Source organism: Podarcis filfolensis, assembly GCF_964270895.1.
Source record: "Podarcis filfolensis genome assembly, chromosome: 8".
Taxonomy (NCBI): Eukaryota; Metazoa; Chordata; class Lepidosauria; order Squamata; family Lacertidae; genus Podarcis; species Podarcis filfolensis.
The window spans coordinates 10,469,179-10,484,825 of NC_139611.1; the positions used below are offsets into that span (position 1 = coordinate 10,469,179).

At 46.9% G+C, this 15,647-nt stretch overlaps 1 protein-coding gene across 4 annotated transcripts; it reads left to right on the forward strand.

Annotated features, from left to right (window-relative positions):
• Window positions 1–12,420, forward strand: MAD2L2 (mitotic arrest deficient 2 like 2). 4 transcript variants are annotated; one of them, XR_014551825.1, is made up of 10 exons: window positions 1–150; window positions 1,237–1,330; window positions 2,043–2,161; window positions 2,839–2,910; window positions 3,530–3,630; window positions 5,834–5,928; window positions 8,062–8,135; window positions 9,007–9,484; window positions 9,589–10,952; window positions 11,877–12,420. XR_014551825.1 is itself a non-coding variant. In XM_083629725.1 (9 exons), the coding sequence occupies exons 2-9, from the start codon at window positions 1,291–1,293 to the stop codon at window positions 11,916–11,918; spliced, it is 636 nt and encodes a 211-aa protein (XP_083485851.1). In that variant the 5' UTR covers window positions 1–150; window positions 1,237–1,290; the 3' UTR covers window positions 11,919–12,420. The 4 variants fall into 4 exon arrangements, 2 of the variants coding, with proteins under 2 accessions (XP_083485851.1, XP_083485852.1); XR_014551826.1 differs by having other exon boundaries at window positions 9,589–10,936; XM_083629725.1 differs by lacking the exon at window positions 9,589–10,952 and having other exon boundaries at window positions 9,007–9,099.
• Window positions 12,421–15,647: the final 3,227 nt, after the last annotated feature.

The window sequence follows — 15,647 nt, forward strand, 5'->3', positions numbered from 1 at the left end:
ACGTCAGGCGGCCGCGTCGTTGGGTCGGCAGCTCCTCCTCCGGCTGCTCCGCCGTCATCAGCCTTCCCGGCGGGGCGGAGGCGTCGTTGTTCCCCGCCGCCGCGAGCTTGGGGTCGGGCGAGAGGGATCCGCGCTGCGCCCTGGAGAGAGGTACGGTGGAACCGGTGGAGAGGTGTTTCGGGGTGCGCTCGTGGCGCACGGGGTGCGCGTGGTTTCGCGGCCCGATCCGGAAGCTCTTTACTCTGGAGTAAACCCAAAGGGTCTCCAGCGAGAGGCTGGATCCCGAGCAGATGTCTGCCTTGCGTTTTGCAGGGGTTGAAGGTGCTTTTTGGGGGGGCAACCTTTAATGGTACGTTTCGATCAGATCGCGCTCAGACATGTTTACGCAGAGAGAAACCCCACTGGACTTACTCCCGTGTACGCCCACCGGATTCAAGGGGTCTCCGTTCCAGGTATAATAAGATCCATAGGAACCAACTCCTAGGGGCCAAGGTCCTTTTGGCCCCCCTAAAATATTTGAGGGGGCTGGCTGGGACCCCCCCTCCAATGTTGATGGGCATTGTCATTCAAATTGTGTATGCCTGCCACGTCTGGTGATTGATTATGCAGGGTGGGCCTTACTCGAGCCCCCCATATTTTATTCACATTGGCACCCCTGAAAGGCAACCCTATTTATGGAGGCGCAAAGCACGGGCTGGGGGGGGGGCGGTGGCAAGGCAAAGCAGCTTGAGGGCACCGGTCTCGGTTGGTTACTTCTGAGTAATCTGCCTAAGATGATGATGATGATGATTAGAATTTATATACTGCCCTATACCCAGGGGTCTCAGGGTGGTTCACAAAATAAAATCAAGATATGAAATCACAAAATACATAATAAAAATAAAAACAACCACCCAATACCCCCCCCCCATTTACATTGCACTGTAAATCCCACTGAGCTTAGGCTGAGGTTAACATGCCTAGTGTTTCAGCCTCTAAATTGGGTTCCTTTCAGGTTAACCTTAGGGGGTGCATCCCATTTAAGTTATGCTCAGAGTAGACCCATTGAAATGAATGGACGTCAGTTATACCTATCTACTGTGACTAGGACTAGCATTGCATGCGACCCCACCTCCTTTTAAAAAGAAAGTTACTAGTCCTCGTGGTTAATTTAAGACTTGGTCTGCTCTGAGTAATACTTGGTTGAATGCAATCCAGAATCTTCTCCCTTTCCCTCATCAAATTCCATGCTATCAGTCTTTCAGGTACCAAGACTCCCTTTGTAACCATCTTTAAAAAGTTGCTGCCGTGATGACCACTTTAACCCGACAGGATCTCAACTTCGGACAAGGTACTGGCACAGTTTTTCTCCAAATTTTTCAGAACAGAAACCTACTTTGACTCCCAGCTCTATTAAAAATCAAGGGTAAGGTAAAGGGTAAAGGGACCCCTGACCATTAGGTCCAGTCGTGGCCGACTCTGGGGTTGCGGCTCTCATCTCGCTTTATTGGCCGAAGGAGCCGGTGTACAGCTTCCGGGTCATGTGGCCAGCATGACTAAGCTGCTTCTGGCAAACCAGAGCAGTGCACAGAAACGCCCTTTACCTTCCCGCCGGAGTGGTACCTATTTATCTACTTGCACTTTGCTTTCCAACTGCTAGGTGTGCAGGAGCTGGGACCAAGCAACGGGAGCTCACCCCGTTGCAGGGACTCGAATCGCCGACCTTCTGATCGGCAAGCCCTAGGCTCTGTGGTTTAACCCACAGCGCCACCCACGTCCCCTTAAAAATCATGGGTAGGGGAACCCATTTATCAGGGATGTGCAACAGACCTGCATCCATCTCCCAGTGACCAACCTTCAGCAGTATTTTCGGCAGTGCCTTCCAATTGTACCAAAATGGTTTTTAAGCAGACAGCACCCACTTCGTTTTTTATTTAATAATTTTATTTAATAATTATATTTTGTCTGTCTGAGAACAGTATAAAACCGCAAAAATACATAATATAATAATAAACAAAACAATAACCCTCCACCTTTGTTACATCCATACCCTTCCCTTCCAGTTGTAGCTGATGTCCTTTCTGAGTTCCTGGAAGTAGCCATTCACCTCATCCTTTATGTCCGAGAAGTCTACCCCACGGGGATCTTTCAGAAAAGGAAAAAATACAATGTACCTGTCCAGGTGAGTGATGTCACTGTCTTTTGGGTGGACCACGCAAACATATCTTTTTAGGTTGGCCAGTTGCTCGCATGGGTGTGAAGTTACAAAATGTACATCGTCTCGTTTTGCTGTCATCTGATCCACAATTGTTATTAAACTGCCCATGTTAAACAGGTTGTTAAATGCTTTGCTAAAATATTTTTTTAAAAAAATACTTTTCAGGTTCATACATTTCATTAATTTTACAATCATTTTAACATTTGACTTCCTCTTTCTGCAGTTCCTTAAAGTTATTTTTTAATATCTTCTGCATATCCAAATTCATTTAATTTGCTCATTTATTTATCTACTTTGAAGCTATACACTTATGAAACTGCAGGTTATCACAGTACTCCTGCCAATGTTTTTATCTTTGTGCAATTTATCTGTAAATATTCAATAAACCATTTCTATTCTTTTATACAAAGTTTGTTATCTTGATTTCTTATTCTTCCGGTAAGTTTCGCCATTTCTGCATATTCCATAAGTTTTTGTATCCATTTTGCCTAATGCTTTCATGAAGTTAAATTATGTCAACCGCATTCCCCCAATCCGCTAATTTGTAACATTTCTTTTAAAAATCAGTCTGGCGGGATTTCCGCCCCCCCTTGACAAATCTATGCATATTTATATGTAACTTGAGATATTTGTTTGAACAGATGTCCTGCCATCCAGAACTGAATCAGTACATCCAAGATACTCTCCATTGCATCAAACCTTTGCTGGAGAAGGTAAGTTTTTGACGGTCAGCACAAGATCAGGGAATTATACCAGTATACCTGAAGGAGCGTCTCCACCCCCATCGGTCTTCCCGGACACTGAGGTCCAGCGCTGAGGGCCTTCTGGCGGTTCCCTCATTGCGAGAAGCAAAGCTACAGGGAACTAGGCAGAGGGCCTTCTCGGTAGTGGCACCCGCCCTGTGGAACGCCCTTCCAGCAGATGTCAAAGCGATAAACAACTACCTGACATTCAGAAGACATCTTAAGGCAGCCCTGTTCAGGGAAGTTTTTAATGTGTGACATCTTAGTGTATTTTTGGTCTTTGTGGAAGACGCCCAGAGTGGCTGGGGAAACCCAGCCAGATGGGCGGGGTACAAATAAATAATAATAATAATAATAATAATAATAATAATAATAATTATTATTATTATTATTATTATTATTATTATTATTATTATTACTGGAACTTGGTGTTTCATTTTATCCAGCCCCAAGACATTTTGGTGATGGTAGGTATTGGACCAATGTAACTGGGTTAGGGTGTACGCAGACTTTGGTGATGCACAGAGCTCTTCCACAAACAGACTCAAAGTAAGAAAAAAACAAGTTCTTGTGCTCTGTCGCTTTTCAGAATGACGTGGAAAAAGTGGTGGTGGTCATTCTGGACAAAGAGCACCATCCTGTGGAGAGATTTGTCTTTGAAATCATGCAGCCACCCCTGCTGTCTATCAGGTGAGGTCTTACTGCCCCCAAAAGGCTGTACCAAACTTTGCAGAGGCAGCGTGGTGTAGTGAGTAGAGCTTTGTGGCTGGGTGCTGATTTGAACCTGGATCTCCCCGGTGCTGATCCAATGCTCTAACCACTGCAGCATGTTGTCTCTCATCACATGCCTGTATTGAACTAACCACACACTCTTCCAACATCCTGGCTGTGGACAAAGCACCGAAAGGAAAACCTGAATGAAGCAATCTTATTAATCTGGCTTTCAGAACACTGGTAACTCCCATTCCCATTGGCCATGTTGGAAGAAGCTGAGGGGGCTTTTGAACCAAACAATGGTCTCCCCACTCTTGCCTTTACTGCCCCTGGCTGCCCCCATCACATCTCTGCTTCCTCTTAATGTAGAGATGGGGCAGCTGTGGCCCTCTAGTTATTGCTGAACTCCAACTCCGATCATCCCCCACCTTTGGCCATGTTGGCGGAAGCTGTTGAGAGCTTCAGTCCAGCAACGTCATTGACTTAAGAATCACCACTGTAGAGCTGTTTTCAGAGTGGAGGCTTCCCCACTCTGGGGGGCAGCACATTTGGAAACTTAAGGAGCTGTTACGCACATTTCACCTTCTCTCCCAATAGGCAAAACATCTACATCTCCAAAAACCAAAACACAGAACAACAAAAAAAACCCAAACAAAACAGGCAGTGCTGCTCTGGAAAAAACACACCAAAAAAACCTGTCTTAAAAAGAATCTTCCCCCAAAGGGGGGGGGGTGGGGCTGAATGGCTGGTGCCAAGGTTGTGTGTGTTTCTGACGGTTTTGAGAATCCCACAAGAGTTATTTTGAGGTCCCCAGCTTTTTTCAGATCCCCTGTCGTTTAGTTAATCAAAGTGCTGTATTTTTCGCTCCATAAGACGCACATGACCATAAGACGCACCTAGTTTTTAGAGGAGGAAAACAAGAAAAAAAATATTCTGAACGAAACAGTAGATGTATGATTTTTGTGGTTCATGCTGTGGCCACAGACATGATATGTGATTTGACGGTGAGTCTGGGGTAGCCCAATGCAAAAATCCTGAGAATCCATGTGGATCCGTGCATTGTAACCACGTTTTTGTGCAATTGCGGCCCCACGAAACAGTGGATGCGTGATTTTTTTGGTGCAGGCTGTAGCCATGGACATACTATGTGATCTGATGGTGATTTGGGGTAACCCAATGCAAAAAATCCTGAGGATCCATGGGCTTTTACCTCCCCACTCCCAGGCAGCCTCCTTTATTGCATCCCTTATCTCCCTCCCGATCGCTTGCCGATCAGCTGCTTCCTTTCAACACCCAGTTCCCTCTTGTGTGACAGTGTCTTTTCCTTAGCTGGAGCAGTTTTTAGTTCCTCCTTTTCTTCTAATTTCTCTCCTCATTGTTTGTTGTAGTATTCCTGTCTCCTCTCCTTGCAAGTTCACTGTCTTTACCTCCCCCCCTCCCAGGCAGCCTCCTTTATCACTAGCGTCCCTTATCTCCCTCCCGATTGCTTGCCAATCATCTGCTCAGCAGCTTTGTTTCAACACCCCCTTCTCTCTTTCTTAAAAAAAAAAAGCATGATCTGCTTTTTGCCCCTGGGCAATTCGGTTCCAGGGACCACGCATTCGCTCCATAAGGTGAACAGACATTTCCCCTTACTTTTTCCCCTCCAAAAATTAAGGGGAAATGTGTGTGCATCCTATGGAGCGAATGCAGGCTCCTTGGCTTCAGCGATAGCAACGCGAAGCCTCCGAAGCGCAGAGGGAGTGCTCCCTCCGCGCTCCGGAGGCTTCGCGTTGCTTTCGCTGAAGCCTGGAGAGCGAGAGGGGTCGCTGCGCACCAACCCCTCTAAGCTCTCCAGGCTTCAGGGATAGCCGCCTGAAGCCTTTGGAGCGCAGCGGGAACTCGCGTTGCGCTCCGAAGGCTTCGGGTTCCTTTTGCTGAAGCCGGGAGAGCAAGACTCTCCTGGCTTCAGCAGAGAGGGAGAGCTGCGCAGCGAAGCAGGAGGAGAAATGGAAGGGGCTCCATTTCTCCTGCCGCTTCGCTGAAGGGGCGCTGAGCAGAGGGGGAGAATTTTTTCCCCCCTGTTCTCCCCCTCCTATGGTCCGGTGCGTCCTATAGAGTGAAAAATACGGTACCTTTTTTATCTATATAACTACATTTCCACCATGTGATTGAGTTCTGCCCCCCCTTCCTTCCCCAGCTCCGACTCCCTCCTGAACCACGTGGAACAGCTTCTGCGTGCCTTCATTTTGAAAATTAGTGTCTGTGATGCAGTGCTGAACAACAACCCTCCAGGTAGGCCAGCCAACCATGCTTGTCTTCCAAGTTAGCTTGCTTAGATTTTTTGAGCCTGTTTTCCTCCTCCTCAAATACAAGACACAAACCGTAGGCATGATTTAAATTCCATAAAACCAGCTGGTGTTGTTTTCTTTCTTTCTTGTTACTTACCTACCCTGCAAGCTGTCTCAACTGTTGGCTGAAGCTGCTGTGAGCCATTCAAAGTCAAATGATCTTGAGATGGTGAAATATTATGCTAGGTGAATATTTATTAGAACTAAGCAGTCTGAACATTCTGGTGTGTGCTACCCTAAATTAAACTTTCATTTTAAAGCAGAGAGATCAATAAAAGAAAATGCCCAGTATCTCCCAGCAATCTGGTCTCAACCCAGAAATTACCCTCAGGTTTTGCTCTTTAAAGCCATCAAACAAATCTCTTTTGCATCACACAAAGAAGCAGATGTTCTTCTTCTGCATAACCTATTTACCGTATTTTTCACTCTGTAAGACGCACCAGACCATAAGACGAACCTAGTTTTTGGAGGAGGAAAACAATAAAAAATATATTCTGAATTTCAGAAGCCAGAACAACAAGAGGGATCGCTGCGCAGCGAAAGCAGTGATCCCTTTTGCTGTTCTGGCTTCTGGGATAGATGCACAGCCTGCATTCGCTCCATAAGACGCACACACATTTCCCCTTACTTTTTAGGAGGGAAAAAGTGAGTCTTATAGAGCAGAAAATACGGTAATTCCTTAAGGACTAGAATGTTATAGCTTCTTTCCTCCAGTGTGTGCTGAGATAGTCATTATTCCTGAACCCAATTTTAATTTCCATTTTTTATTTTTTTTTTAAACCCAACCTGATCATATCTATCACCTTTCTGTACTATGATCCCCACTTTAATTGGGGGTATACGTTCTCCCTCCTTCAACCAATATGCCAGTCCCTCAAATTGCTTAGAACCTACGATTCTCTGAAGGAGGGAGAGAAAGAAAGAGAATACTTTGGAGATTGTCTAGCAATCGTGCATAATGCTCCCTCACTAATTATGATTTAGTACAGCAGGACAGCAGCTCCTGTAGTTTCTTTCTGCCCTCTCTTCCCAGCTTTTCACGCTCCCACCATAGAACTGGGGAAAAAGCAGCCACTTAATATGGACCGACGGCTAACACTGAGCTGGCTGAGTCTCCACCCACAGCTCACAGGGTATAGGCATCCCAGGACTGTGGGCCTGCTGTAGCCTTGGAGGATGGAGCAAGCTTGTGTTCTCCTGCTCCGGAGGGTAGGACTCGAACCCATGGCTTTAGTTACCAGAAAGGAGATTCTCGCTAAACACCAAAAAGAACTTTCTGGCTGTCGGAGCTGTTTTGACAGGGGAACGGACTCCCATGAGAGGTGTCGGGCTCTCCTTCCTGGGAGGTTTTGAAGCAGAGTCTGGATGGCCATCTGCCATGGATGCTTTAGTTGAGATTCCTGCATTTCAGGGGGTTGGACTAGATGACTCTTGGGGTCCCTTCCAATTCTATGATTCCCCAGACTTCTAAAGAGAAACCCCTGCCTCTCCTTCCCTTCTTTCTGGCTTCTTAAGATTCCACCCCATCTTTCTTTCCTTCTTTCTTTCTTTCTTTCTTTCTTTCTTTCTTTCTCTCTCTCTCTCTCTCTCTCTCTCTCTTTCTTTCTCTCTTTCTCTCTTTCCTTCCTTCCTTCCTCTTTCTTTCTTTCTTTCTTTCTTTCTTTCTTTCTTTCCTTCCTTCCTTCTTTCCTTCTTTCTTTCTTTCCTTCTTTCCTTCTTTCTTTCCTTCTTTCCTTCTTTCTTTCCTTCTTTCTTTCCTTCTTTCTTTCCTTCTCTCTCTCTCTCTCTCTCTCTCTCTCTCCCTCCCTCTCTCTTTCTTTATTTCTTTCTCTCTCTCTTTCTCTCTCCCTCCATCCCTCCCTCTTTCTTTCTTTCTCTCCCCCCCCATCTCTCTTCCTCCCTCTCTCTCTCTCTTTCTCTTTTTCTTTTTCTTTCTCTCTTTTTCTTTCTCTTTCTCTCCCTACCTCCCTCTCTCTTTCTCTCTCCCTCCTTCCCTCCCAGATTCTGAAGCGACATTCCCATCTCTCCTCCTTTTCTAAAGATTCCATCCCACCACCCCGTCTTCCCTTTCTTGCAGGCTGCACTTTTACCGTCTTGGTGCACACCCGAGAAGCTGCCACTCGCAACATGGAGAAGATCCAAGTGATCAGGGTAGGAGGCGATAGAAATCGCGAGTTCTGCAACAGCTGCCATGAATCACGAGAGCCTCTGTCTTCTGCCAGGAAGCTCCTGGAACTCCTGAATGGCTCAGATATATTTGGCGAGTCTTCCCGTCATTTCAATCTGTGATGGGGGACCCTGCGCAGCTTTCTGTTTTTGTTTATTTTTATTTTTTATAATAAATCTTTATTGCATTGTTTTTTAAAGTTACAAAACAAAAGAATAAATTAATTGTTTCATCCAAATATATGAAAAGAAAAAATGCAAAAGAAAAGAAAAAACTGAGGGGTTTCTTATTAATTCCGTCATTTTGGGCAGCTTTTTGGCTGTTGTTGGACTCCAGTTCCCATCGCCACCGGCCAGCATGCCCAGTGGTCAGGGATGATGGGAGTTGAGAGCCCCTTCCTCATTATCTGATTTTTAGAAGACATCTGAAGGCAGCCCTGTTTAGGGAAGTTTCTAATGTCTGTTTGATCGCTTTTTAATTATTATTATCATTAATTCTGTTGGGAGCCGCCCAGAGTGGCTGGGGAAACCCAGCCAGATGAGTGGGGTATAAATAATAAATTTATTATTATTATTACTCACTAATTATTAGCTAAATAGTTTTGGTTCCAGCTCCTTACCCTACTTTTAAGGCCCCACCAGCACCCTTTAATACCGCTTTAGAAAGCCGTAGCTCTTCCCAAAGAATTCTAGGAGCTGTAGTTTGCAGATCTCTATGTTTCTGTCCTGATGAGGCCTTTTTTTGTTAACCGTTTTGAGGTTTTTCTCTACATTCTTGTGGTATATAAATTTAGTGAAGCGAAATAAAAATATGAAATAAACAAATAAAGTGAATTATTTGCATCTTTAACCCAAGGATTTCCCCTGGATTCTCGCCGATGAGCAAGATGTCCACATGCGTGACCCTCGACTGATCCCGCTGAAGACCATGACGTCAGACCTTTTAAAGGCAAGTTCAGCAGGATGCTCTTTCTTAAAATGAAATTTGTTTGAAGAGCGACATTTTTCCACCTTCGCCACATCAAGCAGTTGGTCCCTTACCTTTCCCGCCCCGCCCTGGCCACAGTGATCCATGCGATGGTCACCTCCAGGCTTGACTACTGTAATTCACTCTACGCGGGGCTGCCCTTGAAGCTGTCCCAGAAACTCCAGCGGGTGCAGAATGCTGCAGCGAGGCTCCTCACAGGGTCTCTGCCATGGGGGAATATTCACCCAGTGCTTTTCCAGCTGCACTGGCTCCCAGTGGAGTACAGGGTCAGATTTAAGGTGCTGGTTTTGACCTTTAAAGCCCTTCACAGCCTAGGACCCTCGTACCTACGGGACCGCCTCTCCCGGTATGCCCCACAGAGGACCTTAAGGTGCATCTATAGCGACACCCTAGAGGTCCCGGGCCCTAAGGAAGTCAGATTATCCTCCACCAGGGCCAGGGCCTTCTCAGTGATGGCTCCGGCCTGGTGGAACGCTCTGCCTCATGAGACCAGGGCCCTGCGGGATCTGATTTCTTTCCGCAGGGCCTGTAAGACAGAGTTGTTTCACCTGACCTTTGGCTTGGAGCCAATTTGATTCCCTCCCCCTTTTTCTTTTTCCTTTCTCCTATGATGAGATTGCTCCCTAATTGTTTTAATGTTGTATCTTAATCTTTTAAATTGTATTTTAATCAACTGGTTTTTATTATTGGTTGTTACTTGCCCTGAGCCCGGTCTTGGCTGGGGAGGGCGGGGTATAAATAAAAATTTATTATTATTATTAATATTACCCCTCTGGGACTGTCAGGCTCCTAGATCTTCCAGCAAGGTGCACCATCTCAGGGATGTGTACGTGTGTGTGCGCAACAAGCTTCTGAGACCATCTACACCCAGCAAACAGTTGCCCCTTCTTTTATAGCACATGCTTGCTTGGGATTGGCTCTCTGGCCTCAGCTGATCTCTGTTGCGTATTTAGCAAATTAATTGCGCTGCAGAAAACGTGCTAGGCAGACCACACGTTCAGGAAACAATGAAAAAACGCAAAAAATATCTTTTGCTTGGCTTTAATTACAAAAACAAAAACTCCTCTTACATTAAATCTATAAGTATGACCCATTCACCAGGGTACTGAGAGAGGTACACGCTGCTCTTTATGTACTATGCCCAATTGCTGACACAGCTTAATTAACACAACTTAAGTGCACCTGCCATTCTGCTTCACAGCTGTAAAACTAGGTCATGATATTTACTCTGGCCTTTAAAGAGATACACATCTTGTGAAACAATAATAAACCTTAATATTTAAATAAACCATGCAACAATCTCAAGACCAGATAGGTAATGTTCGCAGCTGTTTCTAATCCAGTGGTAGCTCTGGTTACATACGCTTCAGGTTACAGACTCCGCTAACCCAGAAATAGTACCTCGGGTTAAGAACTTTGCTTCAGGATGAGAACCGAAATCATGCTCTGGCGGCGCAGCAGCAGGAGGCCCCATTAGCTAAAGTGGTGCTTCAGGTTAAGAACAGTTTCAGGTTAAGAACGGACCTCCAGAATGAATTAAGTACTTAACCTGAGGTACCACTGTATATTGGCTCGAACTTCCTGCAGTTCCCCCTTTTGGCCAGTAGGGGGCAGGGTAAGGGACTACAGGACTCTGCATTGTTACCCGCAATATGTGGGTGGAGCTTTGGCTCTTGTGGCCACACCCATCTGCAAGGCGATTGGATGGCAGAACGGGCGGGGCTTGGCTGAACCAAAGTTCTCATATAATACATGCTGCTCAGTTGTCAACCAGCAGTGGGCGGGGCCAGAGCCAGAGGTGGGCGGGGCAAAAGGTTATAATTGTAGTATTTTATACTACTAGACTGGTTTCTGCATATACTCTCTCCCCATCCTCTGTCCAGGCAAGCAAGAGGCATGTGGTTTACTCTCCACAAATTTTCCAACTTTTAAATGTTTTTTTAAAAAAACCAAAACATTAAGATTCTCCCCTTCTTCCTCCTGCATGTTGTTTGCTCTAAGGCTTCGTCAGAGTGGACTTTGTCCCTTTTTAGTTGCTGAGTAGACCTTAGTTTAAAGGTAAAGGGACCCCTGACCATTAGGTCCAGTCATGGCCTACTCTGGGGTTGTGGCGCTCATCTCACTTTATTGGCCGAGGGAGCTGGTGTACAGCTTCCGGGTCATGTGGCCAGCAGGACTAAGCCACTTCTGGCGAACCAGAGCAGCACACGGAAACGCCGTTTACCTTCCCGCCAGAGCAGTACCTATTTATCTATTTGCACTTTGAGGCGCTTTCGAACTGCTAGGTTGGCAGGAGCAGGGACCGAGCAATGGGAGCTCACCTTGTCGCGCGGATTCGAACCGTCAACTTTCTGATCGGCAAGTCCTAGGCTCTGTGGTTTAACCCACAGCGCCACCTGCATCCCATACCTTAGTTTAGTCAATATTAAATAAAATATATAAAAATTAAAATATTTAAAATGTAATGAAAGTGCTTGAGAGACAGTGAGTTTTATTATTACACCCCTATCTCATCTTCTCCTCCAAGGAGTTCAAGGTGGCGTTTATGGCTCCTCCCAGCCTGTTTTACCCTCACAACAACCCTGTGAGAGAGGCCTAGAGGCAGGGACTGGCCGAAGGACACATATGGCTGAGTGGACGGTCGAACCCTGGTCTCTTCCAGGCCCTCATCCACGACCCTAACCACTATGCAACACTGCTTCTGTTTAAAAGCTTTTCTCGTCTACCTCCATTTACAGATGCAGCTCTACGTGGAAGAGAGAGCCCAAAAAGGCACCTGACTCCCAACATTTCCTCTTCGTACCTTGGGACCTCAAATGCTCTCCAGGCGCAAGGCACCTCTGAGCTGTCGCTCGCTCTGCTGCTGTTAACACTGGTGCTAAAAACATGGTGGTCATCAGCGACTTGGCACACTCTGCCAACCATTCTTCCACAAAATGTGTGCGAACAAGTTGGTTTTTTTTTTAAGCGTTCTTTCTCTTATGTAAGGAGAGAATAGATCCCGGAAGAGCAAACTTTTACCTTCTCCAGCAGGTTTTGTGTGCCTGTGTGTGCACTCAACAAGCTTCCAGACCTGAGTGAGGCCTGCCTTTCCAATTTATTGTGCAGAAAGGGGGGGGGGCCTACGTTTGGAGCTTCGAGAAGGGGTTGTGCGTGACTCTGTGTTGTCGTTTGTTTGGGAGCCCGTATGTGTGATTTCTGAAGGTGTCCAGAGTGGACCTCTTGTGACTGTCCACTGTGAGATATATATTTTTCTGTTGATCAATAAATAGGAAGCACTTACGTTGTTGGCCAGCTTCTTGTGGGACTCCTGCAAGGAAACTTTAAGTGGGGTACCAAAAATGACAACAGCTTGACCCCGGGGCTGGGGGGAAACTTTGACCCTCTAGATGTTGCTGGGCTCCATCTCCCAACATCCCCTCCTATAAAAGCATCCTCCTGCCTCCGCTATCACAAAAACTGCAAAACAAGAGATCTTTTTGAGATGCCTTCGGTACCTTTAGCTACCCTGTTTCCCCGAAAATAAGACATCCCCCTAAAATAAGACCTACTTCCAGTTTTGCCTCTCGCTGTAATATAAGGCATCCCCCCGAAAATAAAGGGACGCGGGTGGCGCTATGGGTTAAACCACAGAGCCTAGGACTTGCTGATCAGAAGGTCGGCGGTTCGACCACATAACACTGGTCCTGAGAGATCTGCATTGGCTCCCAGTACGTTTCCGAGCACAATTCAAACTGTTGGTGCTGACCTTTAAAGCCCTAAACGGCCTTGGCCCAGTATATCTGAAGGAGCGTCTCCACCCCTATCGTTCAGCCCAGACACTGAGGTCCAGCGCCAAGGGCCTTCTGGCGGTTCCCTCATTGCGAGAAGTGAGGTTACAGGGAACCAGGCAGAGGGCCTTCTTGGTAGTGGCGCCTGCCCTGCGGAACGCCCTCCCTTCAGATGTGAAGGAAATAAGCAGCTATCCTATCTTTAAAAGACATCTGAAGGCAGCCTTGTTCAGTGAAGTTTTAAATATTTAATGCTGTACTGTTTTTAACATTTGATTGGGAGCCACCCAGAGTGGCTGGGTAAACTCAGCCAGATGGGTGTGGTATAAATAATAAATTATTATTATATTATTATAAGTAGCTCGTTGGCCACCAAAGGGCAGCAAGATGCATCCAAGAACATTTGTTGTGTATAGATAAGCCAACAATCATGGGGTCGGAAGGCACCTCTGAGGTCGTGCAGTCTGACCCACTCGCACAGCATCTTTGCAGCTTACAGCAGCACCGGAGGTGGGCAGATTTGCCCCACCGCCTACCCACAATGCCCTTCTTTTAATCCCGCACCCATTTGCAAAAACAGGCAAGCGGGTTCCTTTGATCCAGATGCTGTCGTCGGGAAGGCAAAGGGACTTCCGGAAAAGCGACGTCTTGGGCGTGGTTGTGTTTGATGCTGCTTACCCGCATTGCAGGGGGTGGAACACGATGACCCTTTGTGGGGGGGGGGCATTTCCAACTCGACAATTCTATGATTTTATGGAAGATAACCACCTAGCCTCTGCTTAAATACCACCAGCAAAGCCTGCCACTTCCTCTATTTCCTCCCTCCCTTTTCCATATCAAAGATGTCATGATATGCTGCTATTATTATTTATTGAATTTATATACCTATTTACACGCGGCGTTGGGACGCGGGTGGCGCTGTGGGTAAAACCTCAGCGCCTAGGACTTGCCGATCGCATGGTCGGCGGTTCGAATCCCCACGGCGGGGTGCGCTCCCGTCGTTCGGTCCCAGCGCCTGCCAACCTAGCTGTTCGAAAGCTCCCTCAGGTGCAAGTAGATAAATAGGGACCGCTTACCAGCGGGAAGGTAAACGGCGTTCCGTGTGCTGCGCTGGCTCGCCAGATGCAGCTTGTCACGCTGGCCACGTGACCCGGAAGTGTCTGCGGACAGCGCTGGCTCCCGGCCTATGGAGTGAGATGAGCGCACAACCCTAGAGTCTGTCAAGACTGGCCCGTATGGGCAGGGGTACCTTTACCTTTACCTTACCTATCTACAACCATCATCTCTTGTCACCCTCCCATTACTTCCCTCCAGCTTCATTTGCCCCCTGTTCCTACCACACCTTTCTTAGGCTGCTCGTTTTCCCCCCACTGTTCATTTTGCCTTGGGTCACTCTTATTTGCAGTGGTGGCTTCCAACAAACATTAAAAATACATTAAAATGTCACACTTTAAAAACTTCCCTGAACTGGGCTGCCTTCAGATGTCTTCTAAATGTCAGGTATTTGTTTATCTCTTTGACATCTGATGGGAGGGTGTTCCACAGGGCGGGTGCCACCACCGAGCAGGCTCTTTGCCTGGTTCCCTGTAGCTTTGCTTCTCGCAGGGAGGGAACCGCCAGAAGGCCCTCGGCACTGGACCTCAGTGTCTGGGGCTGAATGATGGGGGTGGAGGCACTCTTTCAGGTATACTAGGCCGAAGCTGTTTAGGGCTTTCAAGGTCAGCACCAACATTTTGAATTATGCCTGGAAACGTCCTGAGAGCCAATGTGGGTTTTTCAGGACCGGTGTTATATGTTCTCGGCGGCCACTCCCAGTCACCAGTCTAGCTGCCGCATTCTGGATTAGTTGTAGTTTCCAGGTCACCTTCAAAGGTAGCCCCACATAGAGAGCATTACAGTAGTCCATGCGGGAGATAACTAGAGCATGCACCACTCTGTCGAGACAGTCCGCGGACAGGTAGGGTCTCAGCCTGTGTACCATAGAATCATAGAATCATAGAGTTGGAAGAGACCACAAGGGCCATCGAGTCCAACCCCCTGCCAAGCAGGAAACACCATCAGAGCACTCCTGACATATGGTTGTCAAGCCTCTGCTTAAAGACCTCCAAAGAAGGAGACTCCACCACACTCCTTGGCAGCAAATTCTACTGTTGAACAGCTCTTACTTTCAGGAAGTTCTTCCTAATGTTTAGGTGGAATCTTCTTTCTTGTAGTTTGGATCCATTGCTCCGTGTCCGCTTCTCTGGAGCAGCAGAAAACAACCTTTCTCCCTCCTCTATGTGACATCCTTTTATATATTTGAACATGGCTATCATATCACCCCTTAACCTCTTCTTCTCCAGGCTAAACATGCCCAGCTCCCTTAGCCGTTCCTCATAAGGCATCGTTTCCAGGCCTTTGACCATTTTGGTTGCCCTCCTCTGGACACGTTCCAGTTTGTCAGTGTCCTTCTTGAACTGTGGTGCCCAGAACTGGACACAGTACTCCAGCTGAGGTCTGACCAGAGCAGAATACAGTGGCACTATTACTTCCCTTGATCTAATGCTATACTCCTATTGATGCAGCCCAGAATTGCATTGGCTTTATTAGCTGCCGCGTCACACTGTTGGCTCATGTCAAGTTTGTGGTCAACCAAGACTCCTAGATCCTTTTCACATGTACTGCTCTCAAGCCAGGTGTCACCCATCTTGTATTTGTGCCTCTCATTTTTTTTGCCCAAGTGCAATACTTTACATTTCT